The following is a 17790-nucleotide window of genomic DNA, read 5'->3' as shown; positions in this document are numbered from 1 at the left end:
AAATTTCCCTCCATCTGGCAACTGTGAGCCGAAGTGGGGAAAAATTCTTTGCTGTTTTATCGTCGTTACTTGATATTACCGCTGTCAATTTTTTGTGACAATTGTGGGTTTCGGTTTTAAACATTTGCGGGTTTCGGAAAACCGCTGTGGTTTTCAAAACTGAAACCGCAAAAGCGGTTTTCAAAACCGACATTTCGGTTTTATGAAATTTCACTTTTTTTCAAAAACCGGACAGTACTACTAGAGGGGTACTTTTTAATAACATACAGAGCTAAATTCTCCCTATATCAATGAAAATACATTGTAAGAAGAGCACAATATAACCTTTGTTTATCGTCGACCTACATGTAACTTCATCCATCTTGACTTTGGAACTGTAATATTTTTCTGACCAGAGTATATAGTTATTTATTAAAATAAAAATAAGTCGTAACAGTTTCAATAACTTAACGTTATCATCATCAGACGTTAACTATCAGAAATATCTTCATAACATTAAATTAATATTGTTGTATAATTTTGTTTCCTTTTATAATTTTAAATTTTGGATTAAGAGAAAAATTAATGAACTGGCAAACGGACTTCAAATACATGAATTATGGGATGAATTTTTAGAAAGAATGGAAGGATAAAAGTCGATGGTATGAAAAATTATTAAGAGAAACAATAAAAATAAAATTATATGATATAACATTGAATGGAGAGGAAACTTCAAAACTAACTAATATTTGGAATAATTTATTGAAATAATAATAATAAAAGAAAGAAGTGAAAATAATAATGATTATATAAAAAAGCAGTTATACTAAAAATTTAAAATGAAACAGTAAGTTATAACAAAACCTGTTTGTTACATATTTAATATTTTAAATAATAAAATGAAACAATTAAAATTATACAACATTAATTTAATGTTATGAAGATATTTCTGCTAGTTAACGTCTGATGAAGATAACGTTAAGTTATTGAAACTGTTACAGTTTATTCTAATTTCAATAAATAAGTATATACTTTGGTCACAAAAGTATTAATTATCATCGTCCTAGTACTGAACTTGAGCAGGGATGGATAACTCAAGGCACACATGACTAATAGCTAGTCCAAATTCGCAATGTAATTTTTGTTTCCAAGTAACTAAATAGAACTACTCCAACAAAATGAATGAAAAAAAAAATGTTACTATCTAACACAATACTACTTGTCTTTGTCTTAGACAAACAATAGATGCTATATTTTCTTCTTCTTTATTATGATGGCAGATTCAAATAAAGGAAACTATAGTTCAAATGTTATTTAGTGGCAGATTCAAAACTTCATATAGAAAATTTCACATAGTGTACTGCGGGTTGGTCACTCATAAACTAGTCTCAAGCATTTACATTAAAAATTTACAACGCATTTAGTACTACCGTATAAATATAAAAGAATATGGAGAAAAATTTTGTTCAAGTGCATCTGATACTCTCATTGATGAGACTATCTTCTTATCTGCAAAACTACGAAGGTAGAAACGCAATTTCATTTCATTGCATTTATTTGCCTGTTTCATTAGCTTACAAAACAAGAGAAAATTCTCATGTAAGCATTACAGTTGTCATTAATTTACATAACAAAATATTATGAGGTGGCAGAAGGTATACACAATATTGCACCGAGGTATCTTACTAAAATGCAAAACCATAAAATAGGAGATATATATATTACATAAACATGAGCATTTTTAATTGGGAAACCATTAATACACACCTGCCATGTACTGAGGAGTAATTATCTTTTACCAGTTCTTCAGTTAGTGAATCATTTAAATTTTCCTTAAGGGCATAATAGCACTTTACAGAAGTATTTTAAAGAACCTCTTACGAAAAACGGTAACATTGGTCATATTCTTTAAGTACATAGGAAGTTTATTATACAACCTAACACCATTCATATAAACAGTTTTGCTTTATATTAGCATATTTTTAATGCGTCACAAATATATCACTGCCTTGTCTTGTATTATGGCTATGAACATGTTTGTTAAAGATACAAAGATACCTGTTTTTCACTGTAAAAAGAATAGATTTATAAATGTATAAGTTGGGAAGTGTTAAAATTTTTGCTTCTATTTTTTTTTTTTTTTTTTTTTTTTTTTTTTACATGATGACTGTGAGTAATCCAAAAATTATTCTAATCGCTTTCTTTTGCAATCGGGAAGTGCTCAAACTATTTTCAACAATTCCCTAATGCATTATTCTGAAGCTAATTAGTGAATTAATCTTGACGTAGTAAAAAGCTAAGAAGTGCTTCTCTCGACTTATACCGTGAAGTTTATATAAGGCAAAACATACGTCACTTAGGTACTTGATTAAAGTGATATCAGCAGACCATGAGAGATCGTCACTTATCGTTATACCTAAAACCTTTGTCCTGCAAGAATATTGGATGGAATGAGAATATATTTTTGTGAAACTGTTAGGTTTTTCTCGATTCATTTTGAATCCGTTTAAGTTGGATGCAAGTTTTTTTTTTTTAATTGAATTATTCTATAATTGAATTTCCTTATCTTTATTTTTCAAATATTGCATTATACAGTATACACATACCAATTTCATGCATAAAAGGAAGTATTATTCTCTTTATACTTATTATTATTTTCACAGAATAGACTCGAAGAAAGTATGGCACTATACAAGACAATTCGCTCATGTGAATGGTTTAAGCAGTCGTCAATAATTCTATTCATGAATAAAAAGGATTTGCTGGAAGAGAAGATTATGTACTCAAATCTTGGAGATTATTTCTCAGCATACACAGGTACGTGAAACAACAACTATTAACAACAACCTGCTTGCAAATGCTCTCTGCAAATATTGAATCCAGTTTGTTATTTCGTGCTTTAAAACATAAGATAGACTAGCATGCACAAATTGTACCTGTACAGCAACACTGGACCATAATAAAATACAAACAAGTGAATGGTCATTTACAGAAAGCAAGTTTCGTATTATTTTGAGGAAATTCATTGGTTAATGAATATGAGCGGCTCCGGCGAACATAATGGTATGTCATATTTTCTAACTTTCGAGTAAACTGGGAAAGAAGGTTGACCATTCCCATGCAATTCAATACAATGACACTTACCAAATAAGCTTCTGCCTCCTACAGGTACATTTACGAAATAAAACTACCTACCTACTCTTCTATGGTTCGATCATAAGCCATTCGACGTACTAACTCTCTGTTCTAAAAATAGCACCGGCTGTTCTAAAAATAGCACCCACGGACCACAGAGCACTATTCTACAGGTCAAAATAAAGCGAAAATGCCCTCCGGGGCCTTCTTCAGCCGCTATGGGGATTCAAAATTTCATTATGTGGCAACATCGCATATTAACTTGGAACCATTAGAATTGCTCTACAAATCCATCAGTTATATCGATTGTTAAGGTAATAAGTGGTGTTAGCCTTAACGTCTATTGACTTTAACTGTCATCTGGCAAGAATTGATGTAATTATTTGATGGATTGGTAGATCTAATCTGTGGTTCTTTATCTGCGATGTTGCCACATAGTGCAATTCATGTCTCCAGACGAGGAGCCAAAAGGTACACAAATATATCGACGGTACAATGCAGCTACCTCGTATCTCAAAAATATACAACTTGACAATAGAAGAACTAGAACGTTTGAAAAAGTTGGAAATTCGTTAGAAGTCGTCGACTTCTTTTTATGGAGAGGTCAGTTTGTTATCGTAATTGGTTTCTTCATCAGAAAAATCGCTGACTTTCAACTAATCTTTAACTTTCTCAAACTTTTCTTTCTTCTGTAAAGTAGTGTTTTGTTTTTGAGATACGAGAAAGCTGCATTGTACCGTCGATATATATGTTTTGGTTTATTTTGACATGCAGAATAATGCCCTATATATAAACTAACAGATTAATAATAATATACTTTGGTAGGCAACAAAAAAGAATCAGGAATTAGAAGTTTCAAATATGGCCGGTAAAAGTCAACCGCTGGAGGATGTTTGCTTTCGATTTGTAACTTCTACTATATTTGTTTCAAAAAAAAAAAAAAAATAGACAGGGATAGCTATCGTTAAAGTTGCCGTTACCCGTGAAGATATTAACAGATTCACTCCGTTAACGAACTCGGCCATATTAATCGCTATAGCTGTCTATTACAAAAAAAAAAAAATCGCTTTCGTTCGAGGTATCGTGTGGAATAATCGTACGTACATACGTATAATAACATATTACAATGTTTTAGGTCCCATTTGCATTGCCCTAATAAAGTTTTATTAAAGTAATGATATACTGCCGAAATTGCAACATGGGATAGTAATAATAAGTATTTGCTGATATAAGATTTTATTTTTACTAGGTCCATTCAATAAATAACCGGAAAAGTTGTATACAAAACACAAAATTTCGGCAAAGTTTGTGCCTCTTTGTTATATTTCGGTGGTGTCCTAGAACTGGGCCTGGCACGCCTGCATCACAAACAGGATGCTGGAAATATTGAAACAAGATGGCGGCACCTTCCAGGTTGCACTAACGTGGAGCAGCGGAGTGTCATTAGATTTCTGTTAGCTGAAGGGTTGAAACCAATCGAAATTTACCGTCGGATGAGAGTGCAATATGGTGAAAGTTGTTTGAGTCATTATATTTCTGTTAAGCCTGATTTCCCGTATCAACTCTCGCAAATCAACTCTCGCAAATGCTATTCGTTTTAAAGAACTGGCCAACTTCTTGTAAATTCCTGTACAGTTCATGCTGTATGTTTTTTTTTTTTTGTTTGTTTGTTTGAAAAGCAAAAAAGAAGAAAAAAAGAAAAAATGAAATGAAATCTTTAAGTTTTACGTCCCATGGTTATGCCAGTTAGGCTAAAGGAGACGGTGATTATTAGAAATGAATGAAATGGTGGAACGAAGAATGTGAGAGAAAACGGCAGAATCCCGAGAAACCCCCCGAGCACGGTGTTTGTCCACCATAAAGTCCACACGGCGCGAGCTGGGATCGAACCAGGGACCCCAAGCACCGGAGGTGAATGTTCTACCACTGAACCACCACGCCCCCAAGAAGAAGAAGAAGAAGAAGTTCTAGATAATAATATATAGGTTATTGTCTTGTAACGTATTGGAATTATGGTGATATTAATATTCGCAAAAATTAAGTGGTTTTTGCTCACAACAAGCAGAGTAATTTTATCATTACAAGATGAACAGAATATATTCGAATTCCCAGCTTGCAGTTACCTTTGCTTGACATCCAAACATAACCATTAATTAATTTATTTGGTAACAAATCAACATTTTTTATTAGTTTGTGATGTATTTATTTTATTTACTTTCCTGACGATCATTTCACTAGTTATTCCATTATTATCTTTCAGAGATGCATTTAACACATTAAATTCTCAACATCTATATAGTTTCTTTTAACATCAATAATAACCTTTGACTTTTTAAACATAATAATGTATTATTGCTTTCACTGTATGTTTAAACCTTCATTGTCATCGACATTGCTTAATGTTCGTTATTATTTTATTATTTAATATTGATCTAGTCCAACATTATATTTGGATATAATAATGATATAGTCCAAGGGACTAGAAGAATAATAGGTTCGTTTTCAAAGAATGGCCTGAGTTTTAAAATGCCAGCTCATACATGTATTTATATAAGATAATTGCAAGATCAAGACTAAAGTTTGGCGTAGTTATTTTGAATAGTTATTTGAAACATTTGCAAACAAAATTGAGTTAGTCCAAAAATGTTTTATTAGGCTGCAATGCCGTAAAATGAATAGAGATTACTACTCACGTAAGTGTGGGTTCTGGAATCAATTTTGGGGATTACAGGCATTTAGTGACAGGAGAAAACTTAATGAACATATTTTATTAAGAAAATAGTAGACAATAGATACCATAGTAAATATTGCTTGCATAATATAGATATAAGGGTACCAATGTATAATACGAGAAATGGAACAATATTGGTTCCTTTAAATTCAAAATCTATAATTTTAAGATGAATGGCCATTTATTAAAATTTAGTTTAATTTATATTTATCAGTACAGAAGCACAAATTTTTAAAGTTCGACAAATGTTAGGCCTATTTGTGGTATTTTTGACGATGTGTCTATTTTAAGAGTGAAACTATTTGGTATTAATTTGAGAAGGAGTTATTATTTAATCCGATACTATTTTATCATTACTTTTATTGTTTCAGTAGATAGATTACATTGTATGCAATATGTGTTTATTTTCATCTCATAAGATGCTGTATTTTTGCCATCAGGCTCTTCATGACACGGAAATAAACATTATCATTATTTTTGATTTTCAACCTTTTCAGTTGGCTCACTTTCGTTCTACATTCTGTAAAAGCACGTACGAGTATGATTTTGAATAACTAACTAAACTATTGTTCGGAAAATAAATAAAGTAAATATGTAGTATATTGCCCCAAAACGGCTCTTTAATTGAAAGATAATTTGAATCATATTCGTGGAAACTTGAGCGCCGAAGGAGCTCGCCTTCTTTAGGGCTTGTATATTTTTATTTGATTTTTGCTTGGATATCTGACGACGGAACTTCCACCCCACTCCCCCCAAAAAACTATTGAAAAATCGGCGCCACTGTATGAAAGTATCACCAGTTGTTGAATAAGTCTTAATTATTTTGTAACAATAGTGCATACTCTGAAAATTATAAATACCACAACTTATTAATGATTGCAACTTTAAGCATAAGACTGGAAACGTAGCTTATGCTTTGACACTACCTCTGAACATCCTAAGACAGAGTTTCTACTCATCTGGAGAAATCTTTTTCCCTCACTTCTCCCTGACCTTTCCTGATCAGTGGCAGGAAATTCCCTGACTTTCATGACAGGTGTCGGATGACGTTGACATATAAATAAGGAATATATAACAGTGAATATTTATATATGAGAACATTTATTCTATAGAGACAAATAATAATCAATTGCTCATACGTACATTCCACTTACCACCCATAAAAATCTTAGCAACGTTTTATACTGTGATCAATAATGGTTGGTTAAACTGAAATTGGAGTACAATTAATGTTAGGAAAATATCTTTTATAAAATTTTCCTAAGTTTCCCTGATTTCCAGTCTTTTTGCCTGAGCTTTCTTGACCTGTACCGTTTTCCCTGACTTCACCGACCAGTAGGAATCCTGTAAGAGCAAAATAAATACAACTTAACGTTTTGTTAAATTATGAAATATACTCATTCCACTCTAGGTTACTGCCCATTTTAACATCATGAAATTTCATTGAGTTGGAAAGTTTATTTATTATCTTGCCATTTAGTATTACGTAAGGCATTTATTTATTTTAAAGAGGATAACAAAGGCTTTGGAGAGTTGTTTTATCATTTTAAAAAAAACATCGATATTTGGTCAGTTAACTAATTTATTGAATGCAATGTTTGTTATTCTCAAAACTTTGTGATTTTCTATAAAATTAATATTAACAATAATGTTGATGTTATCAATAAATGGAATACATTGTCAGGAGAAACAGCGTGTGCTGAATCATTAATACAAATAAAGAAATGTAGTAGACCAAGCACTAATCCTTGTAGTACACTAGTTTCCATTGTACTTTTGGAAGAAACTATCAATGGGTATTTTTCGTTGATTTCCTTCCTAATTTCGACCACTTAATATGATGATATTATTATTATTATTATTATTATTATTATTATTATTATTATTATTATTATTATTATTATTATTATTATTATTATTATTATTATTATTATTATTATTATTTAAAAAGTTCAATCCACTTGTTAGCAATTTCTCTTATGGTTAAGATTGTAACATTTTGAGTACATCATAATCATTAATGTCAAATGCCTTCGAAAAACCAACAACGCGATAAATGTTTCATTATGTATTGGGTATTATGAGCATGATAGTGATCAGAGAAAAGTGTAAAATCAGTAGATCTACTTCTTAAAACTCAATATGATGATGACATTAAATTATAGGCATACAAACATTTCGTTGGTCGCTCTGACATGACCAACTCAATCATAAAAATATTGAGAATTCAAGTTTACAAGCCACTTGAAGTTTCTACAAATGGAATAAAATAATTTGATAATAATAATTGTTAAAAATGAAATATAATAATATCTTTGAATCCGCGCAAGTGAATGATAGTGGAATAATGAATAGATTAAGTTAATGAGAGAAAGTATGTCGTTGTTCATCACAGGCTTAGATGTTCTGGAATCCCCTATAATCTATTTTGTAATTCATACTTATTGTTGAAATAAATATAGTGATATATGCAGAGCCGGCTCTACCAAGCGTGCAACACGTACATTTGCACAGAGTGGCAAAATCTGTCATAACTATATTAAAGTATTTAAAATAAATATTTCTTGTTGGGAACAGACTTCATGACGATGATAATTAAATTTACTAAGGTAACCTTCTATTTGAATACTACATTCATAACTCATGTTTAAGTCGCATTAGTTTAAGGTCACATGGTCAATGCTAAAGCAAATGGTCAAACAAATCCCAGCATGAATTGTTTGATTTTTGTCAAACAACTCAATTCTCGAACACTAGCGAACATCTGTTCCATTTAGTTAGTTATCACAGTTTTGATATGAAAACTAGTCTTGTCTTTGTCACCAAAAATTTTCTTATCATTGAAGGTGAAAACTAGTCTTTTTTAGAGATGTAAAAGGAAAATCAACAAATAAAGATATAAGAGCTAGTTGCACTGGAATTGCAAACTGATATATCGAGATTGAAGCTCGATATTGAATTCTATAAAAAGAATTACCATCTTTCCTCTGCAGGTGTGTTTGCTTTATCTTTCACTAACATAATAGATTGTTATTTAAAGCGAAAAAAGACACGACGATATTGTATTTGTAGTGTTTGGGTCTTTCTGAGTGCGAGTGCACTTTCCTTTCCCTTCGTTGTTCATGATGGGGTACCAGACTTAAAATCTATAAGTCGGGTGGCTTTTAAGATTTGTTCTTTCTGGAGAAAGAGAGGGCGGCAAATAATGCCATTGTACGAGGCGTCAAAGGGCTGGCCCTGAATATATGCAAAAGATGTAACACTTTTGCTCTAGAATCAAGTGATCCCAATATGCATTTCGTTACTGACTAGGGAGTTTTTTGTTAATTAAATGAAGGGATAGTATCTTTGAACATATTGCTCCGACAACCTAATTTCTTTCAGGCTAAATAACTTTAGCTCTTTTTATTATGCAATGTAACACATATTTTTTAATCATATAGTATTAATAATGTTCATGATAGCGGTGCTGTATATATTTCTGCATGAAAATATCTTAAATTTTGTTAATTAATAACCTAAAAAACAAAAGCACATTTTCTCTGTAAAATTCTGTCAAAATTCTTGCATGCTTACATACTACAACTACAAGAAGCTTATTTAATGTTCCTTGCAGGTCCGAAAAATGACGCTGTTGCAGCCAGAGAGTTCATTTTAGGAATGTTTGTTAACCGAAACAAAGAAAACAGATGCACCTACGCTCATTACACATGTGCTACAGGTAAAACTATTTTTTTATTTATTGTTTGTTTTCTTATGAGGTACCAGTACATATATTTCAGTTGAAAGCAAGAATTATTTTTACATTCTAAGTTATTGGGGTCTCGTTCATATTTGTCGTAACATAATTATTGTTTATAAATTGTAAGTGTGTAAATTTTTGGATTATTTGTGTCACTGGTAGGGGTACATCTGTCACCGCTAGAAGCAGTGTTTCTTTCAGAAACAATGTGCCGGGGGGTACACTTAGCATTCCGGGGGGGGGGCACTGCTGGTACTATTCTATTTATTATTATATTATAGACGTATTATTTTGGTCTTCTCCGAGGGGCAGTGCCCCCCCCAAAAAAAAACATGTCTGGAAGAAACACTGGCTAGAAGAACAACCAAAAAGCAATAGCCTAGATACAATCTGCTAGTTAACAGTATATACGAGGTGTGTTCGAAAAGTATCGAACCTTTCGTTGGCAAAAGTACATTTATTGATTTGGAAATCCGAAACACTAAAGATATGCCACGTTGACTTGATCCCTACTCTTCTGTAGCGAGCGCTGCTATCGGCTGAAGGAATTCCACTCGCTTTCTCTCGCTTAGAAACAGCTGAACGCTTATTGGCTTAACGCGTGGGTGTGTGAGGGTGTGAGCTTTAGTTCGCATTTTTGCCACGGTTCAAGACATTTTGGCAGCACAATAATCAGTTCAAAGTAGTCTCCTTGGTAATGTACACACTTCTCCCAGCGCTCCCGTCATTGTTGTGAACACTTCTGAATCGCAGTTTTTTTTTTTTTTTTTTGAATGGTGAGCAATCATGTGGTCGCATTCCGCATGTCTTCTCTTGATTCAAATCAGGTCCTTTTTAGTGGCATTTTTAGCTTGGGAAATAACTAAAAGTCACATGGAGCCATGTCGGGTGAGTATGGAGCCTGACGAGACAAGAATATAGTGTTTAGCGATAAAAGTCTGAATCAAATTTCGAGAACGCTCTCCTCATGACCAAATTCTCATTCAAAATTGAATGTACCGATCTGATTAAATGGTTTCCACTTGGATATCGCCAAGCTTTTGGCAAAATTTGATGTAATATCGGTGCTCAAGTTTCTTGTTATTTTACCAAAAAAAAAAAAAAAAAAAAAACTGAAATGCAACAACCGCTCACTACACGTCTTCACTCTTTGGCTGACTGCCAGCGACTGACATTTTCTGCGGGCAGGAAAAAAAATCACGACTACGCATGAATGTTCCCTCTACATTTACACTGAAGAAAGTTTTCCGCGTTTCATTGGTTTACGCGGGAAAAAATAAGGGGAACAATACTTTTTGAAAACACCTCGCATTTTCCGTACGAATATGAAATAAACAATTTCTTGCAGGAGAATAAAAACAATCAAGTATTATTGGTGACGAATGACATATTTTTAGTGCAATAAAAGTTAAAGCAAAAATTAAAGTTTAAAACTTAATCATAATCATGGATCATATCTCATTAGCCATACTCTATACTGTCTCCTTGCTACTGAGGGTATACTTTAGTATCAGTTTCAGTCAATAGGTGTCGTGGTTATCGTACAACATCAATATTTAGATTTACAAAAAATTCTTCCTTTAGAATTTCTCGAAAACTGCGCATGAGGATTTACATGTAGCCCTATCATTTTGTTCAGCCCAATGGGATTTATCGATTTATAAATATATATATATATATATATATATATATATATATATATATATATATATATATATATATATTATATATACTTATGTCTTATCGTTGAGTATTTTCTAAGTAATACATTATGCATTGTAAAAATTATCTATTATGTTGGGTTTTGTTGTTTCATTAATTTGCGTGTCTGTTTGAGTCCCATCCCTTTTAGAAGAGTGATCGGAAAGTAAGGTTACTAAGCGTGTAGTGAAATGTGGATAAATTATTTCATATAACCAATACAGACAACAGATAGTACATGTATTAGGTTATTTTTTGACATAGTCTTCATATACGTTGAGACATTTGTCGCATGGTAGGTAGGGATGCGCACGAGACAAGATTTGTGGCTGTCTCGTCTCGAAAATGTGCTTTAAAAGTGATGTCTCGACTCGAAAAATGTATATTTCTCTATTGAAAGCGCCGTGTCTCGACTCGAATTTTGTCAGGAAAATCCTGTCTCGACTCGTCTCGTGCCCATCCATAATAGTAGGATGAGCTTAAAGATTTCTTCCTGGTAAAAATCCTGTCCTTGCATGTTCAGCCATGTTGTCACCTCCTCATCTGAAGCAAAGCGACGGCCTCCTAGGTGCTCCTTCAAATGCGGGAACAGGTGAAAGTCACTTGGAACGAGGTCTGGGGCGTAAGGAGGGTGTCTTGAATCAGCTCCTCCACGCGAGCTCTATTCAAATCTGTTTATGCCGTGCTGGGTCGGCCTTCTCTATAGTATTCGCGCCGAGTCGTGATGCTTGACCTAGATCTACCGATTTCACCACCCATTAGAACGCGATGGTGTGTTCCGGTCGTCAACCCCCACCCATCACATTTTGTCAGTGTCGTCTCTCGCGCTACACGTAAAACATCTCCCGAGTGTTGTCGGATTGGCGCCAAGTTCCGTTTTGTTAATTGTTTTTTGTTGCATTATATTCTCATTGTTACTATTTGTGTTTTTGTTACCGTTTTAGAATAATTGTTACTTCTATTATTGTTGTGCAGTGTTATTATTGGTAATTTTTAAATGTTTTTTTTAATACTCTTTTACACTGTCTTCAAAATTTGGCAACATTGTTGGCGAATTTCAGCTGTTTGACGTTTCCCCAAGTGCGCACTCGGGAAGCGGCTCCACGAATTGTACCGAAGTTTCCCGATGTATCAGAGCTCAAGCAATGATTGGTTTAGAGCCCAAGCTTTACGACTTGGCGCGAGTACTATAACATTCTTTGACATGCTGACAAGACACTACAGTATTTCCATAAACCTCTACGAGGTGCCGCGGTTACCTCTACGAGGTACGAATTTCAGCCGCGGTTTCATGTTTCACCCACAGAAATCGAACAACTGAGCGGACTTCTTCATGAGACCAGTTTTCCAAACGAGTCGCCATTTGTGTTTATCTACAACTAGGGCCGTAGGTGGCGGATGGCTGAAACTCTGCACAGTTGCCAACTCCATGTATTAAAATTACCACACATGCCTCATTCCTCTAAAACAGACGAAACTCCAGAAATATCGACTTTGTAACCTTAGTTTTTGATCCTCCCTCGTAGTTAAATCCGAATTTATATTATTCATTAGACATATAAGATATCAAGCATAGAGAAAAGCAATTGGTGGGTCGATTTGCAATATTCTTCTCGAGAATATTTTTTTCAATCACATTGAATATTGCTGCGTGTCTGAGCGAATATTTTAAACTAAGCCACACATTACTAAGATATACCATTAATGTATACCCATTGGTTAAGTCATTTATTTATTACATACAAATTGTAAGGCACAGAATCAGCACAAACAATTTTGGCTATTTTGATTTAACTACATATTCTACAGTAGTCTGAATCCAGCCAAGGGCGTAAATAAGGGCCCCGCATTACGGGGGGCCTCAAACCATCAGGGGGCCCCAAATCATGACACGGGGGCGTAGAGAAGGGGCCCCACTCCATGCTGTTTGCGGGGAGGCCCACAAGCCTTTAGTTACGCCCAGGGGCGGATCCAGGACGGACTTCTGGGGGGGGCGGTCGGCGTTAATACTGCTACTTTTAAGAGCTCCAAACTTGTTATGGATGAGTTTATTTATATATAAAATAAGAGTTTCCTCTTGTGGGGGGGAGCAATCGCCCCGATCGCCCCCCTCTGGATCCGCCACTGAATCCAGCACTTCATATCGTGGAAAAGGTACCAATATAAATTAAATCGGATCCTATATAAACCTACCCATGGACGAAATTTCTATATACTATTTCCTCGAAACATAGCTTTTGCAACTTGATGACTCATGTAATGCCAAGAGTATCCGCTTTAAAAACTGTTTTAATAATAACAACATAAAATAGATTAAACAATATACGGTATATTCTAACTTCTTATTTAGGTGATTTGTTTGGCTGAACTTCTCTGGGAAAATATACTTATTCGATAAATTACTGTATCTTTCACTTATTCATTAACTATTAAATAATTTAATAAATAAAATTTGACAAGCATAACGTCCTAACATAGGACAAAGTATTATTAAATAAAGTAATGAGAGCTTTGAGTATCTTCGCGATTGTAAACATAATCTAAAAAACATCTTGCCATTAATTAATAAATAAAATTTTTGATATCCCATTTGTGTTTGACATTACTCGATCTGAAATTTCAAAGGTTACTTATATTTTTATCATAAGAGATGAAGAGTCTCGAGAACTCTGGTGATAAAGGTAGTTAGTTGCCATTGAATCGTCGGTTCGAATTACGTGATATACGGGTGGAATATCAAATTTTATCTAATTATAATTTTTTTAAATATTTTTTTTATTTGGAATATATAACATCGTTCCATATTTCTATGTTAAGTAAAGAACAAATGTCAGTAATAAATAACTAACCTTGATACCAAGTCCTCCCGATGCCAGAGCCCTCAGCTTTAATGCGTGTAGTCCTTGGTTCAATCCCAGCACGCGCCAAGTAGGGTTGTGGAGAATAAACATCGTGTGTATAGGGTTTCTCCCACTTTCTTTATTCCGTCATTTCGTTCATTATCACCATTACCGTCTTAGCCTCGGAGCCTAATCGTGGAATGTTATACTAAAACCAAGAACCTAGACCTCTGCCTATGCTCTGACTGAGATGCGAAAAGAGATACACAAAACAAGCCGCATAAATTAACACCACAAAAACATTTTTCATTAGTTCGGAAGGTAAGTTTTTCCTATCTGTAGCAACTTCTTTTTTCTCCAAAAATCTCTAGCCATCTTTCTCAGAATAAAAAGAGGTACAATAGTTGTAGTAGCAGATGAAAATTAGCTCCTACAAAATTCATCCTAGAGAACTTGATAACAAGGTAAGTGATATATTAAAAATCTTATACTAACTGGTAGCATTATGTACTTCAAATTATAATTTTGTCGTTTGTTTTTGGTAAAGAATAAACGTGACTTGAGTGCTTGAAACAACGTTTAATCGAATAAGCTTCAACCACTTTTTTTAAAAAAAAAAAAAAAACATTGATATTGGAAATATTCAATATTTGGAAATGTTTATTTCAGATACACAAAACATGAGATTTGTATTTGATGCTGTGAAGGATCATCTTTTGACCACCGCACTTCAGGAATACTTCTCGCTACTATAACAGACACTTGTTCCAAGATTGTCATCTACTAATTCTCAAAAATCGAATTGATCTACTGACTTATCTTTGTAAAACAACATCATATGCGAACTATTGTTATCTACCTAATGAACAAGACTTATTTATAGTGAAGTGAGTTATGTTAACTGTGCCATACATGATAGGTAACAACACGAAGACATCAAGTACCATGTGAACAAACTTCGTTAATGAAAAAATTTACGGCATACGCAGAGAATTAATATCCGCTTGGCTGTAAAGTAGATTGTTACCAACTAGTAAACACTCATAAATATTCATGAGTGTGTACTTTTTTGACATGGTAGCACTTGGTAATACACAGTTGGTTGACAGTTTAAAAAATGGATACACCCTTTTTTCCCGCATACTAATGACACATAATGTATGCAGGTGCAGCCGGAGGTAACATGACATATAATAAATTGTTTCCGGTCAAAAGAAATGTTAATTGGGCAAGCAAAATACAGAAAAAACCTTTCGGAAATAAAATATGCAGATCACACACGTAGAACAAGGTAGTTCATTAATATTCAGCACAAGTAACGCGACAGCTGCTGCTGAAGAACATTCTAGAAATTTGGATCGTTGGTATGAGTGAAAGAAAGCACTGGAAACTTCCAGATTTTTTAAATTTATTATTGTTGGAATAGGGGAAAGAACACACTCGAACCTTCTGGAAAGATTTAAGGGCATATAAATACTGATGCATTTGCATGATGTGTACATTTAGAAAGAAGAGGGCACCAAGAACATCAAGTGTTAACTTTGCGAAGAAGATATTTTACTACTAGGAGAGATTGGAAGATTGGTAAGTAATAACGTTGTAGTTTTCTTGTATTATACTTGTTCATTTTTATATGGGAAAGGGACATATTGTAATTGTTTGGAGTATAAGGGGGACGGAACTGTTTGGTTTTATCGGGAATTGATTGCGGATTTTCCGGCATTGAAAAAATGATATGACTCGGTGTACTTTTATGGAATTATAACTTGACTAAGATATAGTATAATGTAATATGTAGGGAATGAACATTAATGATTGCACCGGGAATCGAATGAGTATTCTCCCACGTGGAGAACCGTACGCTAAATTTTATGCTTGAAGTGTGAACTTATTACTTATACATAACTATGAATTGTGTAAGATATAACACGAAGTCAACAGAATGCGCTCCCGGGAATCGAACCAGGGCTTGTCCACGTGGAGAACCGTACGATAAACATTTTGCTTAGCAGATATTGTTACTTATATGTAGCTATGAATTGTGTATGACATAACAGGTATATAAAAATATATTGTACAGAAAGTTAGCAGAATGCGCCCCGGGACTCGAATTACTATTCTCCCACGTGGAGAACCGTACGACAAACATTTTGCTTAGCAGATGTTGTTACTTATATATAGTTATGAATTGTGTAAGACATAACAGGTATATATGAATTATATTGTACAGGAAGTTAGCAGAATGCGCCCCCGGGAATCGAATGAGTATTCTCCCAGGTGGAGAACCGTACGCTAAATTTTATGCTTGCAGTGTGAACTTTGTACTTATAATAGCTATGAATTGTGTATGACATAACAGGTATATATAAATTATATTGTACAGAAAGTTACCAGAATGCGCCCTCGTGAATCGAACCAGAACTCTTCCACGTGAAAGCCGTACGACAAACATTTTGCTTAGCAGATGTTGTTACTTATATGTAGCTATGAATTGTGTAAGATATAACAGGTATATATAAATTATATTGTACAGAAAGTTAGCAGAATGCGCCCCCGGGAATCGAACCAGGGCTATCCTACGTGGAGAACCGCACGCTTGCTTGCACTGTAGACTTTTTTCAGTTATAAATGCTATATTTTTACTGTGTATGAACAAACTTATATTGGATAGGTAGTTAACAGAATTTGCATTGCGAATCGAACCATGGCTCTCTTACATGCAAAGCCAATATGGTTGGGAACGTTATTGTTACGTTGAATATCATATTTGTAATTTGAAAAGTTGTAATACGGTAACTAATTGCATTTTTTCTTTTTTGTTTTAGGTGCTGAAGCAAATAATAAAGTGATAGGAGCGAGAAAAAGCAGAGAGCACGAAAGGCGTGGATTTGAATTGAATTATCACTTAAACAGAGATAAATTAATATTCGGTAAGTATTATTATTATTATTATTATTATTATTATTATTATTATTATTATTGTAAACTTTTGTGTTTTATTTCATAAACGCTAGTGTAACAATGAGGATATATGGCGACAGAACGTTTAACGTTACCGCAGATTGAACTTAAGGGTTTTTCATGTTGAAAGCTAATGCAATAAAAAGAGACCCGAGATTGTTTGAACATATTACCCAGGACGAAATGTAGTAGTGAAGTTGAAAGGGAACTTATATTTTGTAATTGGAAGTCGTAATACATCAAATAACTAATTCTTAATTTCTTTTATTGTTTTAGGTGGTGAAGGAAATAAAAAATCTTAATAGAAACACTGGAGAACAAACCTTATTTTCCTGAATTGTTTGCTGTTGAAATATAGAGGTGCTTTTAGTGAAAAGGAGTTATAGATTGCTTTTAAAGCATGGATTCAATGAAACCGTTGGATCTTAGTACAAGAGGTGAAAGTGATCTCGCAGAATCATCATCTTTGCCGGGAACAGAGGTTTTATCCCAACCGCTGGTGATCCCGCACTTTCCGCCATTGGAAACAGAAGTTACCCCGGCCAACTTGGATGTATTACCGGGAACAGAATTTTCATCCCAACCGGTGGTGAGCCCGCAATCTCCGCCACTGGAAACAGAAGTTACCCCGGCCAACTTTGATGTATTGACGTTTTTATCGGGGACATCCCAACCGGTGGTGAGCCCACAATCTCCGCCAC

General features: G+C 34.0%; 1 protein-coding gene across 2 annotated transcripts in view; it reads left to right on the top strand.

The window, feature by feature from the left end:
* Window positions 1-17554, top strand: part of LOC145678805 (guanine nucleotide-binding protein G(q) subunit alpha-like) — a 70174-nt gene extending 52620 nt beyond the window's left edge. The window contains exons 7-10 of one of the 2 annotated variants that reach the window (XR_014130438.1): window positions 2643-2796; window positions 9462-9566; window positions 14798-17058; window positions 17366-17554. Coding sequence is in view for 1 of the 2 variants with exons in the window: in XM_081749323.1 (XP_081605449.1) it covers window positions 2643-2796; window positions 9462-9566; window positions 14798-14883 (345 nt within the window). In the remaining variant the exon portion in view is untranslated. Of the gene's footprint in view, window positions 1-2642; window positions 2797-9461; window positions 9567-14797; window positions 17059-17365 lie in introns of those variants that run through there. The other variant, XM_081749323.1, reaches the window with a different exon arrangement.
* The last annotated feature ends 236 nt before the right edge of the window (window positions 17555-17790 follow it).

Source organism: Thermobia domestica, chromosome 2 (genome assembly GCF_964235325.1).
Source record: "Thermobia domestica chromosome 2, izTheDome1.hap1.1, whole genome shotgun sequence".
In the NCBI taxonomy this organism is placed as follows: Eukaryota; Metazoa; Arthropoda; class Insecta; order Zygentoma; family Lepismatidae; genus Thermobia; species Thermobia domestica.
Note: the sequence above shows the minus strand (reverse complement) of the source record. Positions and strands in the feature narration are given on the sequence as shown.